The sequence below is a fragment of the Felis catus genome, chromosome A1 (assembly GCF_018350175.1).
Source record: "Felis catus isolate Fca126 chromosome A1, F.catus_Fca126_mat1.0, whole genome shotgun sequence".
NCBI classification, from domain to species: Eukaryota; Metazoa; Chordata; class Mammalia; order Carnivora; family Felidae; genus Felis; species Felis catus.
In genome coordinates this window covers 21894241-21917610 of record NC_058368.1, presented here as the reverse complement: position 1 = coordinate 21917610, position 23370 = coordinate 21894241, and the positions used below count along the sequence as shown (strand labels likewise).

At 39.9% G+C, this 23370-nt stretch overlaps 1 protein-coding gene across 8 annotated transcripts in view; it reads right to left on the bottom strand.

Moving 5' to 3' along the window:
- Positions 1–23370, bottom strand: part of RCBTB1 (RCC1 and BTB domain containing protein 1) — a 53564-nt gene that overhangs the window by 5444 nt on the left and 24750 nt on the right. For 6 of the 8 annotated variants that reach the window (XM_023251343.2, XM_023251323.2, XM_045052680.1 and 3 more), the window contains exons 5-12: positions 19426–19592; positions 16029–16187; positions 13261–13368; positions 12058–12200; positions 10872–11062; positions 6432–6558; positions 4043–4194; positions 3367–3497 (exon numbers count right to left, since the gene is read on the bottom strand). In XM_023251343.2, the coding sequence (XP_023107111.1) occupies positions 3367–3497; positions 4043–4194; positions 6432–6558; positions 10872–11062; positions 12058–12200; positions 13261–13368; positions 16029–16187; positions 19426–19592 (1178 nt within the window). Of the gene's footprint in view, positions 1–3357; positions 3498–4042; positions 4195–6431; positions 6559–10871; positions 11063–12057; positions 12201–13260; positions 13369–16028; positions 16188–19425; positions 19593–23370 lie in introns of those variants that run through there. The other 2 variants (XM_023251358.2, XM_045052691.1) reach the window with 2 other exon arrangements.

The window sequence follows — 23370 nt, the reverse complement described above, 5'->3', positions numbered from 1 at the left end:
AATTGCTACTCTAATTTATAAACTCATTCCAAATTTTTCAATGTTTAAATTAAATTATTCCAATAATTTACATATTCCGAGAATAAGTCATTTTTCCTTTCCACAGATCTTCTTAAAACACAATTGATGGTCTAAATATCCACATTTTAAAAAACGCTATTGCAGCCTAAATGGAGTTCTTATCCAGTCTTAAGTTCTCCAAAGCTAAAATAGTCAAATGCTAATTTTTCTATGGAAGGCTACTTGGCCATGATGAGACAGGCTACCTATGTGTCACAAGCCCCCCTTGAGACATATTCTGGATGGCAAGAAATTGTGAACCACACCTAACTTTGCCCAAAATTATTGTTAAAGTAGTAATAAAACAAAACCCCAAAACTGTAAGTTTAGAATTTGTTTCCTAGTATATCAGGTACAAAATATTCCATATCAAAGTGGTCTCTGGTTTTTAGAATGTACTTAAAATCTTTTTTAAAAATTTTTTTTAATGTTTATTTATTTCTGAGACAGAGAGAGAAAGAAAGAGCGCGCGCACGAGCATGAGTTGGGGAGGGGCAGAGAGAGGGAGACACAGAATCCGAAGCAGGCTCCAGGTTTTGAGCTGTCAGCACAGAGCCCAACGCGGGGCTCGAACTCACAAACCGTGTGATCATGACCTGAGCGGAAGTCAGTCCCTCAACCGACTGAGCCACCCAGGCAGGCACCCCTACAATGTACTTAAAGTCTTAATAGGACAAAATAAAGAAAAGGCACTCTCACTAACCAAAAAATACTTTACAGTTTACTGGTCACAGAAAACTTTTAATTTTGGAAAGAAGAAAAAATGCTGACCATTTGGTTTTAGCGCAAAACTTTCAACACCCATATCCCAAACTAATTCTGGAATTAGATTCCTGGCCTTATATTTATTGCTTCCAAGAGCAAAATCTTAGGACTTACATTGCTAAGCAAGGAGGATTTTCTGGAAAACTCTCCACTCTGGTTCAACAAATAATACTTCCCTCCCAGCTATTTCTCCTGATGTTCAGATACACTAGGGGGTGCCTGAGTGGCTCAGTGGGTTGAACAGATCGTATCAGGTCATGATCCCAGTGTTGTGGCATCAAGTCCCGCGCTGGGCTCTGTGCTGAGCGTGGAGACTGCTTAAGATTCCCTCCCTCTGCCCCTCTCCCAGCTCGCGTTCTCTTTCCAACAAACAAAAAAAAACCCAAAAATACACAAAAAACAAACATTTCCTGAAAAGAAACAGTATAAATAGAAACATTTCAAAATTTGTGTAATAAGATACAACTATCTTGATACAATGTTTTTTTCACATCTACTCCCTTGATGGCAACATTTATTTGGGTTTGTACTGGAGGAATTCTGAAGTGCTCCTCTGCCAGGTTGTTCTTCACTTAAAACTTGGAGGAAGACTGACAGTGCATTCAGAATGCCGGGGCTCCACAACAACCAGAAAAATCTTCCTAACTACTGAGCCGATACATTTTTGTTGCTTTTATGTGTGTCATTTGCTGCAAAATTACCTTGTCAAAAGGGGGTATGGAGGAACCACAAGAACTTACAGGAAACAGAAAAAATGTGAGAAGGTTGTCTCCATCTTCCTAGCATTTCAACCACAGAATGAAGGCAAAGTCATCTAGTCTCCCTAAGCGGAGCTTCTGAAAGTCAATATTTTGGTGGTAAATTTCTAATCTTAGTGGCAGCTTCCCATCAACTTATAGATACAGCTAGTAGGTTTTATTTTTACATTCTAAACACTTCATTTATTTACTTACTACATTCTATTGCACTAAGGGAAATACAAGGTAACTCCTAGAAGAATCCCCCCCCCCCAAAAAAAAAATACAGCCTAGAAAGAAAGAAGTGATTCTTTCTCTTTTTGTCTTCTACGTTCCAAGTTTTCTACATTGAATGTATTAATATTTGGGGGGTTTAGGGTTTTATTGTTTTCTTCATTTTTTAAAGGACACCTTCATGGCAAGGTGTTTCAAATATATTTGAACTCATTATTTCATTAAACTCAGCATACATTCTTGAGGGCCAACCATATGCCCACACTGTGCCAGACTCAGGGAAACACATTTGCAGTCTCAGGGAAGAGATGGCATCTAACGTCTATACTTAGCAGGAGAAAAATGAAAGCTAATTTAAAAAAGTGATCAGCTGGCACAGGTAGAAGTGCCATAAGGTTTTTTCCTGGAAACTTGATGGGATAGGTTTTAACTTAAAATGAGAAATTTCCAGCAACTAGAGCTGAGATGTTTGCCTCTGCCCAGGTGGTTCTAACTGGTTTTAATCAGCAATATCCTAACCCCTAGAATATGGAACTCATTAGTAGTAAGGAGAAGGGAGAGATACAGAGAAGATGCTAAAAGTGAATTACCAAATGGACAGAAAGGGCAATGACCAATTTAAAATTACATCACTAGGTAGAAATGCAACCTAAAGAAAAGGGCACTTCTAATAAATAAGTTCATGGTGTCACAGAAAAGGCCAGAAAAAAATCTAGACATCCATTTCCTATTAGAAATAATTTAATCACCAAATCTGCTGTCAGGCCACAGAGAAAGTCAACCATATTTGACCTTAGCAAATGCTTATGATAATATAATTTCAAATAAAAATAGGATGCACTTTGAAAATACAAAACATAATGGTCCATTTGGATCCCTAAGTTTGATAAAGGAGAAGATCCCTGCAGGTGTTTGGTAAATCTCAATACCGCGTACTCTGCCTTGTCAAATGATGACAAAATACTACCTCTAAGAACGGGCTAATTGTGTCATTAAAGGTGTATGCCTTAGCTGGACTCCAAGGCTGTTGCTCTCTACCTTATATTCTCTATAAATTTATAAAACCAACCGTACCAGACTTTAGTTCACTAATTATCCTTAATGTATCCTTCAGGTGGTACCATATTCATTCAGTTCAACAAACATTTATCATCCAGTGCCTACTATGTGCCAGGCACTACAGAATACAGAGAATAAGAAACAGTTCTGCTCACAAGAAGCCTACAATATGATGACGCTCTGATTCTTAACTTCAAGAAAACACACCAAATGCAAAATTTCAGACTCTCAAAAGGCCATTCATTCATAGATTCTTTAGAGACCCATGAATCCCAGATTAAGAATTCAATCCAGTGCAAAATCAACCATCCACAACAAACACACAAATAAAAAGGAGTCCAGAGCAAGCTCTTCGCACATGAATCATTATGAGTTACAATTAGACAATGATAGAATTTCAGAGCATACACAGATACGAAATTACTCATGTTCCTTGTCTCATGCAAGAAAAGGGTGGGAGGCAGAGCACAGGGAGCTGGAGGGGTTGGCTTCAGTTTGCTGTTTATGTTACCTCTGCATCGTATCTGACTGCAGCAGAGAATAATGAAAAGGCATTCTCCACCGTAATTCCACGCTTGATAATGTGCTGACAGAGCTTTTTCAGCCGGTTTTCACAGTAAGACGTGGCCAAGTCCAAAAGACCTAAAAACAAAAAAGAATTTCACCAAGTTTATGATACTTTCCCCTAATTTATAAACATATATATTTCATTTTGGTGAAAAGAGTTATGGAGATGAATCAAAAGTTTCTTAATGAACGCTACCCTAAAGGTTATTAAATAGATCCTCTTTTTCACTCCCCTCCCCACCCCAGAACAGACCTCTCCTACACTCGCTTTGTACAACTTCCTCTACAGTACAAAAGAAGGGGAATAAATGGAATTGCCCCCCTTCTTTTGTTTCCAAGAGGATACACTAAATGCATTAGCAACGTATTAAAAATTAAAATATTACAAAATTAAAAATTATTAAAATTAAAATAAGTCCATAGCCATAAATAAACTAGGTCTATAATTGTGAACCGTAATAACTTATACAATACTATTTTTAAAGACATTTACTTCAAATATTTTCTAAAAACCATGTAAAAGCCAACTGAGTTGAAACTTTTTACACTTCAGTACTGTGAGAACGTGGAGGGAGAGATTTTTGCTCGTGAGGCCTGGCCCGTCCCGGTGGCTGAGGTACCTATAGCATCTTCAGGTGGCAGGTCCACTGTATCTGTGTAGAGGTACTGGAGAAAGGCACGGTACACTGGGTAAGAAAACTGGTCTATTTCTATCACCTCCTTCATATCCTCATTCCAGTAAGACTGGAACATGGATCGAAAGTGCTCACACCTAGACAGAACAAGCAAAGTTATCTAATGAAGTTGACGAAATCCAACAACTCTTATAGGTCTCCCTACCTACTACTATATTCAGGCTCACACTCACAGGCTTATGAATCTTTAGCTAGCACAGGCTTTTACATTCACCTTCTGAATCTATTCACTTGCATTTTCTGATGGGCATCTCCTATTAAATACTAAGGATTCTAAGTAGGGCCTAGAAGTACCCAGCCCTTCAGGTGCACCACTGTTTGCCTTTGATAGTCCTCATCCAGATCAAGGATTTTGCTCCCTCGTTTTTCTTAAAAAGATTATACAGAAATGCATTTTAAACAATAAAATTAAAGGAAATTCAGAAATGAGAGTTCAAATCTTTGACGATACATCAACATCATTCAAATAACTCATTTGGTTTTTAATTTTCAAGTAATCAGCATATTCTTAAAACCACTTTCAGTGTTAACTGGATCACATTTAGGCTGATGATTATCACATTACCTCACATGACAATTTTCCTCCTTTTCTGACTCATCTCCAAAACAGCCAGTCCTATTTTGTTCCTCTGCTCTGACCTGCTCTCTCTCCAATACACCCAAGTCTGTTACTAACTTACTCAGAAAAAACATTCACTAGGAAAATCACAGATTTTTTAAAAAATCTAAGTGGGTCTTTTTATGTTATATTTGCATGTAAAAAGCCACCTACATGCAAAATTGATTTCTAAAACTGGGTTTTCTACATATTTCAGTTTTAAAAAATCATCTCTTCAGATCCTTTTAAAATGAGATACGGTATAAATAAACAGAATATTTTCAAAATCCATTCACAACCAAAAGAATGGCTCCATCTACATAAGAAATTACTTCATCTGAGAAGTTAAAAGAAATAGTTGTCTAGGCAAGGAATGACAAATGGGTCAGAAAACTATGCATGGAAGGAATAGACTAGTTGACCACAGGTTCCCAGAAGGAACCTTTCCAGTCTATAATTTCATTCCTTTGGTTCAGATATTTACTCTCTTAGTAATGAATGATATATATGGCTTTTAGGTTCCCTTAAAATGTGTTATTTTGTAAAGAGATTTTTAACTACATTTCAAAAAGGACCAGTTTAACTCTCTATGGTCTCACTTCATGTGCCTCCTTCTCAGTGATGGCAGCCTTAAGGGGGCAAGAGTCCAAACTGTTATTAATAAATACAAAGTTCCCTCACATTTATACAAATAACTCCATTTACTATATCTAAAGATCATTCCTTTATTTATTTATTTATTTATTTAAAAAAAATTTTTTTTAACGTTTATTTATTTTTGAGACAGAGAGAGACAGAGCATGAACGGGGGAGGGTCAGAGAGAGGGAGACACAGAATCCGAAACAGGCTCCAGGCTCTGAGCTGTCAGCACAGAGCCCAACGTGGGGCTTGAACTCATTGGCTGTGAGATCATGACCTGAGCCGAAGTCAGCTGCTTAACCGACTGAGCCACCCAGGCGCCCCTAAAGATCATTCCTTTAATTGGGAATCACATGTCCCTCAGGGCCAGAGGTCCATCACTCCTGACCATGAGAGTTTCTTGATGGGGGGGGAGTGAATCTTTAAGAGGACATACACACTTTTCACTAACTAATCTCTTGTATTTTTTTAATCACGTAAGTAAATTTGTCGATAGAAATAAGAATTCATAAGAACCTCATTTAAAAAAACAATATAGACAGGGAGCCTGAGTGGCTCCCTCGGTTAAATGTCCAACTTCAGCTCAGATCATGATCTTGCGGTTCATGAGTTCAAGCCCCGCATCAGGCTCTGTGCTGACAGCTCAGGGCCTGGAGCCTGCTTCAGATTCTGTGTCTCCCTCTCTCTCTGCCCCTCTCCCTCTCGTGTTTTTCATCTCTCTCTCTCCCTCTCAAAAATAAACAAACATATATTTTATTAAATATATATATTATATATACATTTATATGTACATATGTACACAAATATATGTATACATATATATTCATACATATACAATATACATATATATTAAAAATATATATATATAGACAAATACTTCTACTACCACATTATGCTTTTTCAAAAAGGCACATGAGTGCACACTCACACACACAGATAATGCATGGATACTATTCACAAATATAGTAAGTAGCGCCATTTCTCTCTACTACCAAGGCTATTTCTTAGCAGTCACCAAAAGGAGACTGCAAAAAGAAAGTAAGGTTATCGATGTCTCTAAGCTCATGCAAAAATACCTGATTTTCAAAACAGCTTTATGGACATGGATATATTTCCCATCAATTCGAAACTTCAGATCAGCAGTTTCCGGACTATCAAATTCTTTCTTCAGTGATTCAGCAACTGTTAAAAAGTCTTCATGCTCTGAAAGCAACAAACCCATTATTAGTACATAAATCTGAAGAAATGTGCCAGAGATAAGAAAAGACTTCTAAAAGATAACCATTAGCAAGGTGAATAATTCAGATTTTTTTCAAGTTTGTGCCTTATTTGACAAATCAATTTCACCATATTAAAATACGTATCTTAAGTCTATAAACTACCAAAAAATATGTATGTAGTTGAAAAGGCCAATTACCAGTCTTATATATGAAGTTAGACATTTAAAAATGTATATTTTTTAGGGGTGCCTGGGTGACTTGGTCAGCTGAGTGTCCGACTTTGGCTCAGGTCATGATCTCACAGTTTGTGAGCTCAGGCCCCACATCGGGGAGAGCCAGCTTGGAGGTGGGAGCCTGCTTCAAATTCTGTCTCTCTCTCTCTCTGCCCCTCCCCCAATCTCTCCCTCTCTCTCTCTCACAAAAATAAAACATTTAAAAACTTTTAAATGTATATTTAAAAAAGAAAAGAAAAATTTATAGGCAGTCCATGATTGTATCACTGCTCACTTAAAACTTGATTGGTTCTCCCAATGTTTATAGCATCGCCAAACTGGAAAAAGCCCAAATGTCTATCGACGGATGAATGGATAAAGAAGATGTGGTGTATATATATACAATGGAGTATTACTCAACAATCAAAAAGAAAGAAATCCTGTCATTTGCAACTACGTGGATGGAACTGGAGGGTATTATGCTAAGCGAAATTAGTCTGTCAAAGAAAGACAAATATCATGTAATTTCACTCGTGGAATTTAAGATACAAAACAGATGAACATTAAGGGAAGGGAGGCAAAAGTAATACAAAAACAGGGAGTGGGATAAAACATAAGAGACTCTTAAATACAGAGAACAGAGGGTTTGCTGGAGGGTTGTGGATTGGGGGATGAGCTAAATGGGCAAGGGGCATTAAGGAAGACACTTGTTGGGATGAGCACTGGGTATTAACATGTAGGGGATGGATCACTGAAAGCTACTCCTGAAATCATTGTTGCACTATATGCCAAGGAACTTGGATGTAAATTTAAAAATTAATTAAAAAAAAAAAAAAAAAAAGAAAACTTGAGTGGTTCTCTTCCAGGGCTAAGAATTTATCAATTCTCCTTGACTGAAACACTGAAAACACCTTTGCTCTGCTTTGGGGTAGTTTCAAGGGGTTGGTAAATTCAACTCCAGGAGCGTCAAGAAACAAACTTACCACTAAAGTAGTAATGCTAAGCAGTCATGTTCTTATGCAGAAAAACCCTTTTTCCTAGGTATGTGGAATCTAAACATCCCTATTAGCCCTAAATATTAATGTACAAATAATCCTTACATGCTATCTAAAAACAGAGCAAATTTACTTAGTAACAATGTATACTCAAAGGGAACAGTTTTACAAAAACATGATCACATTGCCTGATAAGAACTGTTATATGTAAGAAGAACTATGTCCTTATGAAGAAAAGTAAAGGCACTTGTACAAATTATGTAACACCTTCCTGTGCTATGTGTGGACAAAGGAAAACCAGTAAAAGGCAGCTAACAGGAAAACAAAGAAAATTCCAGAGGTCACTGGCACTGAACGCAGGTGCTGTCAACACAGGAGACAGGTTTCTACCATGAGATGAGAACGGGACTCCATCAAAGAACTGAGCTGTGTCTCTCAGCAGCCTGCTGCTCTTAGAGGGACACCTGTTAAAACCTAGGCTGAAACTTAACAAGTAAGCTCATCCCTGAGCTTTATTATGAGAACCTCCCAAGGAAATAGCATTCACCCAAGCCCTCCCTGGAACTCCCACAACACACAGCTCTCTTGGCTCTGGCAGAAAGTGGACAATCTCTCAAAAGTCAGGCTTTCCCCTCACCCCGTAACCTGGATCTCTGGCAAACAGAAGAAAGGAAATGACTCAGATGGGTAAGGAGTCCAGGAACCTAGACTGCTACCCCACCCGTCCACAAAACAGCTTCGAGCGGTGCCTCCACTTCTGCCATCAGTCCTAAGGGTTGAAGTAACCCTTTCCCCCATTTTGGTTTCTGACAAGTGTAACAACTCCCTTTAGAGAAGAAGTATTCTTCCGAGGTGTGATTTCACCATCTTTCTTCCTAACACTCAGCTGAGATCATAAACTGAAAGAGAAAACCCTGCTGACTTTTAGCAGGTGGTAAGAAGTCCTCTAGGAGATATTCTGAATCTTATTTTTTCCAAACTTAACATTAAAAAACGTTACAACTTTTCTTCTGAAAAGGATGTCTTCTCAGGATTAGACTTCTGAGAGGCAAGTACCTGGAGAAGCCTTTTATGAACGGGTCCAGGTTAAGTAGCACTTGGGAATCTGAAGATGTACATAGTGTTTGGCTGTCCATGCTATACCTATGTGTAGTTAGGGCTAAACAGTCCCATTCTGTGAATTAAATATTTTCCAATCACAACATTCACTGCAAAAAAATATTGTATTATAGTTAAAAAACCTGGAAATGTTTATTTCACATTAAATTGAGCAGCAGCTTAACTCTTCCTAAACATACTCTTTGCCCCCGTGAGCACAAAGACTGGTCACCTGATGATGGGACAGCCCCGGCCAGCTGGCTAATACACCCGAGCATGACACATACTACAAGACTGGTCTTTAATATCAACTGCTAAGCAACCCAAACCCCACAGTTGACAAGAGCTACATTAATTTCCAAGCACAGGGGCCATCATGATCCACTTATTTCCTCTGCATACAAAGAATAACTTAGAAGAAATACATCGCAAAAAATGCAGAAATGAACAAGAAATAAAAGAAAAAGAGATTAAACCCATCTTGTTAATGGCTACTCAGCTTTCTGACACCTTACCATTCTTCCGTCAATGGACGCCTGAAGAAGACAATATTTAGAAAAGGGACAGATTATGTAACCAAAGATCACCCTAAATTCCAGTACCCTTTGCAATAGCTCGGTTTTTGTGCCCTTCTGAAATTAGTATTTGAGACTGGTTGAAAGACAAAGTGAGAAAGAAAGTGGAGTTAACATGTCACCCTTTAAATTACGAGTTTTTACCCATGGAGGAGGGGAAGGAAAAAAAGGAAAAAAAAAAAAAAAAAAAGAGGCTAGAGTGGAAGAGAGCCAAAGCATAAGAGACTCTTAAAAACTGAGAACAATGGGGCGCCTGGGTGGCTCAGTGGGTTGAGCGCCGACTTTGGCTCAGGTCACGATCTCGTGGTCCGTGAGTTCGAGCCCTGCATCGGGCCCCTGTGCTGACAGCTCAGAGCCCGGAGCCTGTTTCAGATTCTGTGTCTCCCTCTCTCTGACCCTCCCCCGTTCATGCTCTGTCTCTCTCTGTCTCAAAAATAAATAAACGTTAAAAAAAAAAAAATTAAAAAAAAAAATGAGAACAAACTGAGGGTTGATGGGGGGTGGGAGAGATGGGAGGGTGGGTGATGGTTATTGAGGAGGGCACCTTTTGGGATGAGCACTGGGTGTTATATGGAAACCAATTTGACAATAAACTTCATATAATGAAAATAAATAAATAAATTACGAGTTTTTAATTTTTTTAAGTTCATTCTGGTTCATATTCAATTATGTAATAAATTTAGTATAACAAAAGCACTTAAAAACAGGTTACTCAAATATTTGTACACAAATGTTTATTATGGCACTATTCTTAACAGCCAAAAGGTGGAAACCACCCAAACATCCATCAACAGATGCATGGATTAAAAAAATGCGGTCTATACATACAACAGAATATTATTCAGCCATAAAAAGGAATAGAGTACTAATATATATACTACAACATGGTTAAGCCTCGAAAACATTACATAAAAGCAGCTAGACACAAAAGGTCACACACTGATTTCCTTTATATGAAATATCCAGGAGAGGTAAATCCATAGAAGCTAAAAGCAAAGTATGTGATTGCCAGGGCTGGAGAAAGGAGAATGGGGAGTCACTGCAAAACAGGTACAGGGTTTTCTCTCAGAGTGATGAAAATGTTTCAGAACTTGATACAAATGGTGGCTGCACAACACTATGAACGTACTAAATGCCTCTGAATTGTACACTCTCAAATGGTGAATTTTATGAACATAAATTTCACCTCGATTAAAATGAAAGGGGCACATAGGCGGCTCAGTTGGTTAAGCGTCTGACTCTTGACTTCAGCTCAGGTCATGATCTCGTGGTCTGAGTTCAAGCCCCGCATCGGGCTCTGTGCTGTCAGAGGATTCTCTCTCTCTCCCTCTCTCTCTCTGCCCTACCCCTGCACATGTTCTCTTTCAAATAAATAAACATAAAAAAAAAAAAAAAAGTAGCCCTGAGCTTTCTTACCTACAGACAGGAGGCGCCAAGAGACAGCAGGAGTGGCGAAGCAGGCGAACACGTCGTCGGTGCAGGAGAAGTGCGTGAGGTGAGGCAGGATCACCGACTGGCCCCGGCACTGGCCCCACATGTACACGTGCCCGCCCTGGGTCTTGGCAGCCGACGTGTGGGCCGAGTGGCAGGCCGCAATCTCTACTACCCTGAAATGTTTTAAGAAAAATGTATGTAATTTATTTATCACAGAAGCCTACAGCACAGGACACAAGGCAGATAAAAAGGCCATGCTTACAACGCTGCAAAAAACAGCCCAGGACTGAGGGACATTAGCTTCAAGTCATATGGACAGAACCAAAAGATCACAGCAAGGGTATTGTGTTTTTCCCTTGCTTGTCACCCCACTTCTCATCCTGACCTCATTCTGAATTAGGGTAAATAATACATACTGTTGAGGAAAACTTGGAAAAAGGGACTCGAAATCAAAGTAAATGAGGAAAGTGGACAGAGAGAAACTGTCTTGACAGTTCTGGGGGCTTAGACAGTATGAAAAAAACAAGAACAAAACACTGTCTTCAATATACCACCTCCTTGACACAACTTCTTCTCACAGCCTCTAAATAAGCGATGGCCTTGGGGTAATGGACTCTACACACCCTTATCCAAATGGACATCAAGCCAAACACATTTCTCAGTAGGCTTCTTAGGCACAGTCCTGCAATCACAAGTCAACACTCTAAAGCTTACTGGGTAAGACCTCAAGATTTCAAGATTTGGCTGAACAAACAAAGCATCTATTCCAGTGAGACACATTAAATCAAATCAATATTTAAACAGAAAATCTCCTTTCAAAAGCAGATTTAAAAGTTGTTTTAGTTGGCTCAAAGGAAAAGTCTACACTACACTCAATTTCTACATGGCGACAGACCCCATTTTACTTCCCTACTAAATGAGCCACAGGAAATGTGAGAATTATATCAAGATGCATTAATGCCTATCAATCACAGGAGGTTATTTCAGGAAGCCACATGAGAATCCTATCAACCGCATGTCCATTCTGGCTGCTACTCAAACTCTTTTGTTCAAAATGACAATATTAATAAACAGAAGCGTGACAAAGCCAAACACCGTAGCTCCAGCACACAGAATCCCAAATCCAAACACACACACATAGTCCCGACACATGGTACAGCCAAGTTACCTTTCTTTCTCCACCATGATGTGTGCTGGGCTTAGCAGGTTATTTTTATTGCCAGTTCCCAGCTGCCCATACGTGTTAGCTCCCCAGGCATAGAGCAAGCCCTCATCTGTTAGTGCTAGAGTGTGTGCATAGCCGCAGACAATCTGCAAGTAAATTTAAATGGTTACCATAAACAGGAAAACAGGAAGGGCAGGGAAAACATCTACTTAAAGATACAGCCAGCTTCTGCAGAATGTCAACTCATCATCAGGTGTGGACTGACATTCTCTGGAACATTAAACAAGCATTAGAAGAGCCAAAAATTGAGGCATCTGGGTGACTCAGTTGGTTAAACATCTGACTTCGGCTCAGGTCATGATCTCAAGGTCCGTGAGTTCGAGCCCTGCGTCAGGCTCTGTGCTGACAGCTCAGAACCCAGAGCCTGCTTCGGATTCTGTGTCTCCCTCTCTCTCTTTGCTCCTCCCCTGCTCACACTATATCTCTCTCTCTAAAATAAACAAAACAGGGGCGCCTGGGTGGCTCAGTCGGTTAAGCAGCCGACTTCGGCTCAGGTCATGATCTCGCAGTCCGTGAGTTCGAGCCCCGCGTCGGGCTCTGTGCTGACAGCTCAGAGCCTGGAGCCTGTTTCAGATTCTGTGTCTCCCTCTCTCTGACCCTCCCCTGTTCATGTTCTGTCTCTCTTTTAAAAAAGTTAAAAAAATAAAATAAACAAAACATTAAAAAAACAAAAACAAATATTGAGACTACTGGACTTTTCCAACTGTTTTTTTTTTTTAATTTTTTTTTTTTAACGTTTATTTTTGAGAGAGAGAGAGACAGAGCACGAACGGGGGAGGGGTAGAGAGAGAGGGAGACACAGAATCAGAAGCAGGCTCCAGGCTCTGAGCGGTCAGCACAGAGCCCGACACGGGGCTCTAACTCACAGACTGCGAGATCATGACCTGAGCCGAAGTCGGATGCTTAACCGACTGAGCCACCCAGGCGCCCCAATAGTTTTTTTTTTTTTACTTGCCAAGACTGATGTGTCACCAGCATGGTGTTCCTTCTCATCATGGGAATTTAGGAAAGACAGAATTTCAAATGTGAAGGGTGAAGGCATGCGGCATTGTCTGAAAGGATCTACTGAAGGGTAAATGTCCAGTGTTTCTCCGAGTCAGAGCAGGGGAGATACACGGGAGCAGCAGTGAAGCCCACCACACGTACCTGGTTCACACACACGCTGTGCAAAGCTGCCACTCTCACAGGGGTCAGCTGATTACCATTGTTTCCCAAGCCTAGCTGACCATTGCCATTGTAACCCCAGCCATACACCTTAGAGAGAGAAAGGGAGAGAAGAGGCTTTTAAAACAGTTAGTAAGTAGGAAGATACAAAAATGCCGTCCACCTAAACAAATCAAGTAATTTTTCACTTCCAAACACCCATATTCCTACTCTATGTGATCCTACTGGGGATCTCCAAATGGAAGATTATTTTGGGGGTGGGGATAACAGAATTTGGCATCAGTTCCTCCTCCATGCCTTATTGGTTGGATAGCCTTGGGCAAGTCATTTATTCTTGCTTTACACACGAGGAAGTTGATGCTGCTTAACAATTATTAAGCACCCTTTGTATGTCAGGACATGATAAAAGGCACTAGGAGTAAGTTTTTGGTCGCAGTTTAACAGGAAAGATGGACACGTGCAAACTTTTTGCAGCCAGGAGGCGAGTGCTATTCTAGAGGTACAATCAAGGCACTACAGGAGCAGAGAAGAGAAAGGACTTAGCTATAGGAAGAAAGTTTAGGAAAGACTTTTCAGAGAGCAGAGATTTGAGCATGGCTGAAGGATCAATAAATGGGAGTAAAGTATTCCAAGGAGAGGGCAGAGAATGTGCTGGAAGCAGGTTCTGAAATGAGGAGGTGGTCTGCTGGGACACATCCAGCACAGTGGCAGGACAAAAGACTAGAAGGAAAAGTAAGGGCTAAAGGGATAAAGTGCCAAAACACACATGAGGGAAAAGTAGAATGCATGTAAGGGTCTCCCACAGAAATATTTCAAAACAGATTAATATTCACAACTTGGAAAGATCCTGCTGGCGGCACATAAAGGTGAACAGATTAGATGAGACTACAGGCAGGACAGCCATTCAGTAGCAAATGAGCTCAGACAAGGGCCGAAACTAAGGCAGTGACAGTGGGACCAAGAGAGAGGGAATGGACAGGAAAGAGGTTAAAAGACGTAACACAATGTCTTAGATATCTGGAGAGGGGCATCATCAGCTGAAAGTAGTCGAGCTGGACAGAGGTTTGCCAGCGGTGGTGAAGGTTTAGAACAAGCAAGTGTGGGACACAGGAAAAATCACTGAGCAGGAACAGACTAAAGGTCTGGTCAAACGAGAAACCTGAGGTGTCTCGTGGAGTCAAAGATGGGGTTTTTCAGAGCAATGTGACAGAGGGGAAAGAGGGATATAGAATTTAGGGTACTAGCAAGAGACGGTGAAACGCACTTTCCATGTCGTAAGTGCAAAAGGTTTTAACTTTCTGCAGAGAAATTTGACTCCAGCTATCAAAAAATTTAATGGCATACACCCTAACCCAGAAATCTTATTCTTGGGAACTTATTCTTATAGACTACTTACATAAATGTACAAAAGATACACACACACACACACACACACACACACACACACACACACAGTAACACAGAAACTCAGGGCTGCAATGTTTATAACAGCAAAAATTTAGAAACAACTGAAATTTCCATCAGTAGAGTTTCGGCTGTGGGCGATCCAGACAAGGAAAAGTAAGGAGCCATTATAATGGAGAACAGCTATAAATGGTCTGATAATAGATTCAGGTAAACGTATGTGTTGTTAAGCAGGAAAGGTGCAGAATAGCAGAAAAAAGCAGTACCTATAATAATCCCATTTTTTATAAAAGATAATTATATTCACCCATATATAATTGTTTTATAGAGAAAAATTCAAAAGGATATACGTCAAACTATTAACAAGACTGGAGAAAAGGTATTCGCTTTTTATTTTACATGCTTCATTTGCTTTCCTTTGTGAAAATAACCACATAATAATAATTTTAAAATTAAGTATATTTTTAAAAATAAACAAGAATACCAGGATGGAGGATGTCTGGTGACTAGCCCAAGAAATTCTAAAGTCATCAAAGATGACAACAGGATTGATGAAAAAAGCCAGTTAACACTCTGCTAAACATGGCATGACAAACATGACTGAAACTAATGGAACACTGTGCATCCTGTATTTTAATTAAACACACACACACACACACACACACACACACACACACACACACACACACACCCCAAGCTCATACATACAGAGAACGGATTGGTGATTTCCAGAGGTGGGGGCTGGGGGTTGAACAAAATGGGTAAAAGGGCTCAAAAGGTACAGACTTCCAGTTATAAAATAAGTAAGTCATGGGGACATAATGTACAGCATGATGACTATCGTTAGTAATACTGTATTCCATATCTGAAAGTTGCTAATAATCTTAAAAGTTCTCATCACAAGAAAAAACTCAGATTCTCTTTCCCTCTCTTTGCCCCTCCTGCGATGCTCTCTCTCTCAAAAAAGTAAACTTCTTAAAAATCATCAGTTACCTTTAAAGACTGCACACTTGATTTTTTCATTGGATGAAAGAACTAGTGTCAAACTCTTTATTACATTAAATCACAAATACCTACAAACATTAGACTATTTGGATCTCACACACAAAAAAATAAGTTTTAGACACATTGGAATCCTTACTTGCAGATCAATCTTGGCATCTGAAAATTCACAGTGAGGAGCAAACACCCTCCAGATATTCCTCCATCAGAAACCAGTTAACTATCAATGAAACTCTAGAAACAAAGCACTCTTCCTTCCATGGTCTCATACATGCTCAAGAAGGAAAAGGTACTTCAGTGAGACAGGTGAGGTGAGGAGAAGGGAGAGTACACAGACAGCTCACCTCCCCATTGTCCAGAACAGCCATGGATGAGGTCTGACCACAGGCAATGCCAACCACCCTCTTAATATGTAAACAGTTTGTAACTTTTCGAGGAGTTGGTTGATTTGTTGTAGATCCTGATCCGACCTGGCCACAGTTGTTATACCCCCAAGCAAATACCTATACAAGATATGGGAAAAAGAAAGAATTATTAGCATTAGGGTGAAAATTCTAGCTGTGACGCACGTAAGTAATCATGAAATAAAAATAAACCCACTTAATGAATATTTACAAGGTGCTACATGGCTCTAAATGCTTTCCATGTGTTAGCTTATTTAATTCCTATAGTAATCCTGTAGGGAGACCCTGAGGTAGATACTATTTCACCCCCATTTTATATATGGAAATAGAAACAGAGAGGTTACGTGACTTGCTTCAGGTTCTACAACCAATAAGTAGTAAACGTGGAATCCAAACCCAAGAAGGTCTGGCTGTGCTCTTAACCACTATGCTACACTGCCTCTGTAATTATAGCAGCCATACATGATTTTGCAATCTGCCATCAACAGGAAATAAAGTACATACCACAAAGCAGCAGTGATATGAAAAATGTGCCTAACTCTTTGGGCACAGATGTTCTTTTTTTTCTTTTCCTCCACAAAAAGCTTCCAAAATCGTAAGATGCTTTTTCCCTGTCTCACTAATCACCAATACTGAACATTAAATAACCTTTCCTGATGAGTCACAACCATCACAATTAAAATTATCAATCACAGTTACGTGTCTGTCATAATACGGTAAGGCTCACAAGTACTAAAGAGATGTTTGTCCCTATGGAGATGACACCAGGTTGTTAGCTTATTCTTGGTTCTATTTTCTCTCAGTTCTCATTTGCTGCCTGTCAGCTCCAAGCAGCTCCCCTCCTCAAATGCATCCTGCCTGTGATTTGCCATAGTGTGAAAACCAGAATTCTAGAGACACAGAGCTTTGAGCTTGTTAAAATCTAGTAACAAAGATGAAAAACAAAAAACCACCTCAAGTTAATTACCAACTGACCCTATCAAACAAAAGTGTGACCAGAGAGAATTAGGGGAGGGGCTGCTGGCAGCCCAGGCAATTACTTCCTCCAAGACTAGAAGAATTTCTAAGGACCCATCCCTTTCATTTGTCTGCAGGAAGTGGTCCTCACACATCATGAGGTGTGGCTTCCATGATTCTTTCTTGGGTCGCACTTCCTATCTCCCCTCACCTGTCTGAAACTGCCCCAGGCGACAATAATAAAACCTACAGCTGGGGTTTAAAAGAATATGCACTATGGGTTCATTTCACAGGAACAAAGAAATAACTGCAAAACTTCCTCAAAGTGGATTCACAGGAACATCTAGAATAATAATGCAAATATTTAGCACAATTATCCAAAGTAACCTATACTTACAGTCAAAATAAACAAGGAATCCAGGCCGTACAAATTAGGGAATTCTAATTTTAACCAACCATTCTTCTGGCACTTCTCAAACATCCCAAGCTCCCTTGTAATGCAGCTGCCTTTCATTTTAAAAATGGGGACTGAGGTTCCACTAACTAAAAACAGACTAGCAAACAGTGGATTTAGGGCCTAAGACCTGGGTGCTAGGCCTAGGTCTAGCACATCCTAGCCATGAAACCTTTATCTCCCTCCGCTTCTCTGGTTTCTTCACCCATACCCTGTCCTACATAGTAAAATCACTGTTAACAACACTGAGGGATTCTAAATAAGAGAACAATATGATCTCTGTTTCAGAAACCACAGGGGGCACAGAGGTGATACTTGACAGGTAGACCAATCAAAAAGCTACGGAATAAAACAGATGGTGTGCCTGGGTGGCTCAGTCGGTTGAGCGTCCAACTCTTGATTTTGGCTCAGGTCATGATCTCATGGTTCATGGGATCAAGCCCCACATTGGGCTCCATGCTACATGTGGAGCCTGCTTAAGATTCATTCTCTCTCTCTCTCTCTCTCTCTCTCTCTCTCTCTCTCTCTCTCTCTCTCTCCCCCTCTGCCCCTCTCCCCCGCTCATGCTCTCTTTCTCTAAAAATAAATGAAATGAACTAAAATATAAAATAAAATAAGATAAAAATAAAATGCTATGGAACAAAAGAGACCATGGCAATAGCCCAGGCAGAGAGCAAGACCTGACCTATGGTTACATAGATGAATAGAAACAAAATGAGATGAAAGATTAGAAGGTAGAATCAATAAGATGAGCAACCTTAACTTGGTGGGGTACAGCACCTACTGGAATGTTGGTAAAGTTATTTTCTATGACATCATTACTATTACTGAAAACAAAACAGACCTTAACTGATGGGGGTCATTAAAAAAAACAAAAGTACAGAACACTGTCATACACATCTGATTTGTCGTCTTAGCGAAGAGCAGGGGACTCAACTGCCTTGAGGCTGAAATCTGTTATCAAAAGAGTGGTCCTGATCACATAGAAAAAGAGTGTGTCCCCACATGTTTTTAGCTGTGCACAGGGCTGCTATGTTTACACTATACCAAATACAGATATGGTCACGATTTTATTTTTTTAAAAGGCACTTTCACAATAGCCAGAAGTTGGTAACAACCCAAATATCCAACAGATGAACAAACAAAATATGGCATATACACACAATGGGATATTATTCAGTCTTAAGAATGAAGGAAGTTCTGTCACGTGCTACAACATGGATGAACCCTGAGGACATTATGCCCAGTGAAATAAGGCAGTCATAGCCAGACAAACACTGTATGATTTCACTCATATGAAGTCCCTAGAGTAGTCACTCATGGAGACAGAAGACAGAACGGTGGTCACAGGTGCTGGGAGTGGAGAGTCACCATTAGGAGGTACAGCTTCAGCTTTGCAAAATAAAGAGTTCTGAAGATGGCTGGTGGTGAGGGCTACATAACAATGTACTTAAGGTTACTGAACTGACATTCGATAAATCACAATGGATATAAAAATATATACATATATAATTTGCCATCCTAACCATTTAAGTGGTTAAAGAGACCATGGCAATAATCCAGGCAGATGACAAAGCCACTGCAGAAAGCAGTCCTCACAAATCCTGAGGTCTGGTTTCCACAATTCTTAAAAATGGCTAGGACAGCAAATTTTATATTATGTGTATTTTACCACAATTTAAAAATAAAGAATAGGGGCGCCTGGGTGGCTCAGTCGGTTAAGCGTCCAACTTCGGCTCAGGTCATGATCTCACGGTCCGTGAGTTTGAGCCCTGAGTCGGGCTCTGTGCTGATAGCTCAGAGCCGGGAGCCTGCTTCAGATTTTGTGTCTCCCTCTCTCTCTGCCCCTCCTCCACTCACGCTCTGTCTCTATCAAAAAATGAATGTTTAAAAAAAAAAAAAAAAGAATAAAAGCAGGGCACTTACCTCTCCATCAGCTGCCAGAGCCATTGAATGATGTGAGCCACAAGCTACTTCAACCACTTGCTTGATCAAGAGATTGGTACAGACTTGGATGGGAGCAATGCCTTGGTTGGTCGTCCCATTCCCAAGCTGGCTATATCCATTGTGGCCCCAGGCATAAACAACTCCATCTATACAAGATGGCCACACACAAAGAATCAACTCAAGAAGGAATGGTAACCCCTGTACTTTCTTTCCCAGACTTTACACAACTCATTCTCCAACCTTCGTTTCCTTCCATTGCCTCCTTCTCCCTATAGAGTAACCACTGATGAGGGGTAAAGGAAAGAAGGACAAATGAGAAAACAGGATAGACAAATGTAAAATCATTCAAGCAAGGACTTAATACAAGCAAAGAAGTAAGATCAGCTTTATGGTCAAAAGTCAGTTTATATATACAAAAATTAGACTTTCTGAACACACTGATTCATATCAGTGCTTTCTGTGTCAGGTACCAAGCAAAAAGTAGAAGACATAAGAAAGCTTAACACTAATCTTAACTATCATTTTGCCAAAAATCAGGGAACATTCGTGTGTGTGTCTGTGAGAGAGTGAGAGAGACTCCCTCACAAAGTACAGAGGAAAAGAGGTATACTTTTTGTATATACTACATACAAAAATCCAAAAGCTTCTCTCAAACAATTACTGGCATCAAATCTGGCTCAATTTCTCTCTAATGACTTCATCTTTTTGGGATTCTGACAGAAGTAACTTTTCGGTTTTGTGTCCTCTGTAGAAGTACCAATGTTTCATGCATTTCCTCACATAGCATGCCTAAGTATCAAGAGTAGATACCCCCAAGTTATACACTCTTTTCATGTCTTTCCCATGGTAGTAAAACATCCTGACCTGTTAAGGACAATCTAGACCTGGAAATAATGGTATCTGAGAGCAACAGCAGGAATCCAAGTGTTACCGTGAGGCTGCTAACTCACTGAAATGGCCCCTGAGCAACCAGGGGAAAGGTACTCATAATTAAGTAGGTTTCTGATTATCTAATCTAGAATTTGATTATGTGTGGCTCACAAGAGGTCTTCCCTATTACAGAAATTAAGACAGAAACCATAAACGGGAAATTTCATCCTAAGAAGGATGAGGCCATAGATTGAAAAAGTGTAATACCTAAAGAAGATCCACAATATCACGGTAAAGTTATATCAGGCGATAGAAATGTCCAAACCTATGAGTGTTTTCATTCCTAAGAGACAGAAAAATAGACTTGAACAAATAGAAATACATACCTTGGTTCTCGGACAATAAAACTCAGTATCATAAAGGTACTAGCTTTTCCTGTGTAAATTGGTAAATTTAAAATAAAAGGAATGAAATGATAAGTTACTTTTTGGAGCTAAACAAACTGATTAGAAAGTTCATTGGGAAGAACAAATGAGAATAGAAAAACTCCAAGAAAAGAAGAAGACAGCTCTACCAGTTATTAAAACCTATAAAAAATGCCTAAAACTAAGATTAATACTAGGTCAAAGACAGAAAAACCAGTGGAATGAAAGTGAAGTTCTAGAAATAAACCAATTGCATAAAGAAATAAAAGCTATGTCATTTGGTGAAGAGACACTTCTCCAAAGAAGACATCCAGATGGCCAACTGACACATGAAAAATGCTCAACATCACTCATCATCAGGGAAATATCAATAAAAACCACAATGAGATACCACCTTACACCTGTCAGAATGGCTAACAGTAACAATTCAGGCAACAACAGATGTTGGCAAGGATGCAGAGAAGGAGGATCTCTTTTGCATCGTTGGTGGGAATGCAAGCTAGTGCAGCCACTCTGGAAAACAGTATGGAGGTTCCTTAAAAAACTAAAAACAGAACTATCCTACGACCCAGCAATTGCACTACTAGGCATTCATCCAAGGGATACAGGTGTGCTGTTTTGAAAGGACACATGCACCCCAGATTTATAGCAGCACTATCAATAATAGCCAAAGTATGGAAAGAGCCCAAATGTCCATCGATGGATGAATGGATAAAGAAGATATGGTATATATATACACAATGGATTATTACTCAGCAATCAAAAAGAATGAAATCTTGCCATTTGCAACTACATGGATGGAACTGGAGGGTATTATGCTAAGTGAAATTAGTCAAAGACAAAAATCATATGACTTCACTCATATGAGGACTTTAAGAGACAAAATAGATCAACATAAGGGAAAGGAAACAAAACTAATATAAAAACAGGGAGGGGGACAAAACAAGAGACTCCTAAATATGGAGAACAAACTGATGGTTGCTGGAGGGGTTGTGGGAGGGGGGATGGGCTAAATGGGTAAGGGGAATTAAGGAATCTACTCCCGAAATCATTGCTTCACTATATACTAATTTGGATGTAAATTTTAAAAAATAAAGTTTAAAAAAAAAAAAAAAGCTATGTCATTTGCGGGAGAAGGGACTTTTTACAAATTGGGTTGAGATACTTGTGTCAGATTGAAAAATTAGATTCATTCATCACATAGTAACTTCCTAATGAGTCAAAAATTTAAATGTGGAAAATAGGGGCGCCTGGGTGGCTCAGTCGGTTGAACGTCCGACTTCGGCTCAGGTCATGATCTCCCAGTCTGTGGGTTCAAGCCCCGCGTGGGGCTCTGTGCTGACAGCTTGCTCAGAGCCTGGAGTCTGCTTCTGATTCTGTGTCTCCCTCTCTCTCTGCCCCTCCCCCACTCATGCTCTGTCTCTCTCTCTCTGTCAAAATTAAATAAACATTAGGGGCGCCTGGGTAGTTCAGTCGGTTAAGCATCTGACTTCAGCTGGGTCATGATCTCACGGTCCGTGGGTTTGAGCCCCGTGTCGGGCTCTGTGCTGACAGCTCCGAGCCTGGAGCCTGCTTCAGATTCTGTGTCTCCCTCTCTCTGACCCTCCCCTGTTCATGCTCTGTCTTTCTCTGTCTCAAAAATAAATAAACATTAAAAAATATAATAAAATAAACATTAAAAAAACTTTAATGTGGAAAATAAAACCATATAAGAATTAGGAGGAAAAAAATTAGTCAATTCCTCCATAACCTGGGCATAGGGGAAACTTTCCTACGATTCAAAATCAGAAGCAACAAAAGGAGTGATAAATCTAGCTACATATTTTCTAAACTTTACATGGAAAAAACATGGGCAAAGAAAAAAGTTAAATATTAGCAGAAATATTTCTACTTTATATTACTAAGAGACAATATCTCTATTACAAAAAGAGCTTTTAAAAGTACAAAAGAAAAAGACCAAGAACCTGTTAGAAATATGAATTGATAATGGTGCACAATGGAAAAAAATGTGAATGACTCAACCACATGAAAAGACACTCAACTTCACTCCTAGGAAGAAAATGCAAATTCAGAAGAAGGGACTCCTACTCAACCCGGCTACTACCATCGCCAAATGCCTGCTGTGCCATTAAAAAAAAACCAATGCAGAGTCCCTGAAATAGCATCGCCCTTTTACAGAAACTAACTAGGTATTTGGTATCAAGGTGACTCCAACAGACCGTTTCATCCTGGAAAGAGCAGCTGTTCACATTAACAGAAATCAACATATAACCGGGGTACACGTTTCCTGCCCACAAGGCCTCAGCTAGCACAACAATATGAGGTATTTAATCCACAGAGTATTTGATTACACAAAATATTTCCTCAGACCACAGGATCCACTTTATAGCAAAAGAGATGTAGCAGTGCTCACATGGCCATGGGGCTCCTGGTCGTATGTCATACACTGCAACATCTAAAAGATGCCAGCTTGACACAACAATGACAAGCTGGCTGAAGGCACAGCTGATGCATCAGCCTGGAGATGAGATGGTGTGAGGATGGGATGCTAAGCTCCAGGCACAGATTCTAACTCAGTGACCACTACGTGGTGCTGTGTCCCTAACAGGTGGAATACCTGCATCCAGGA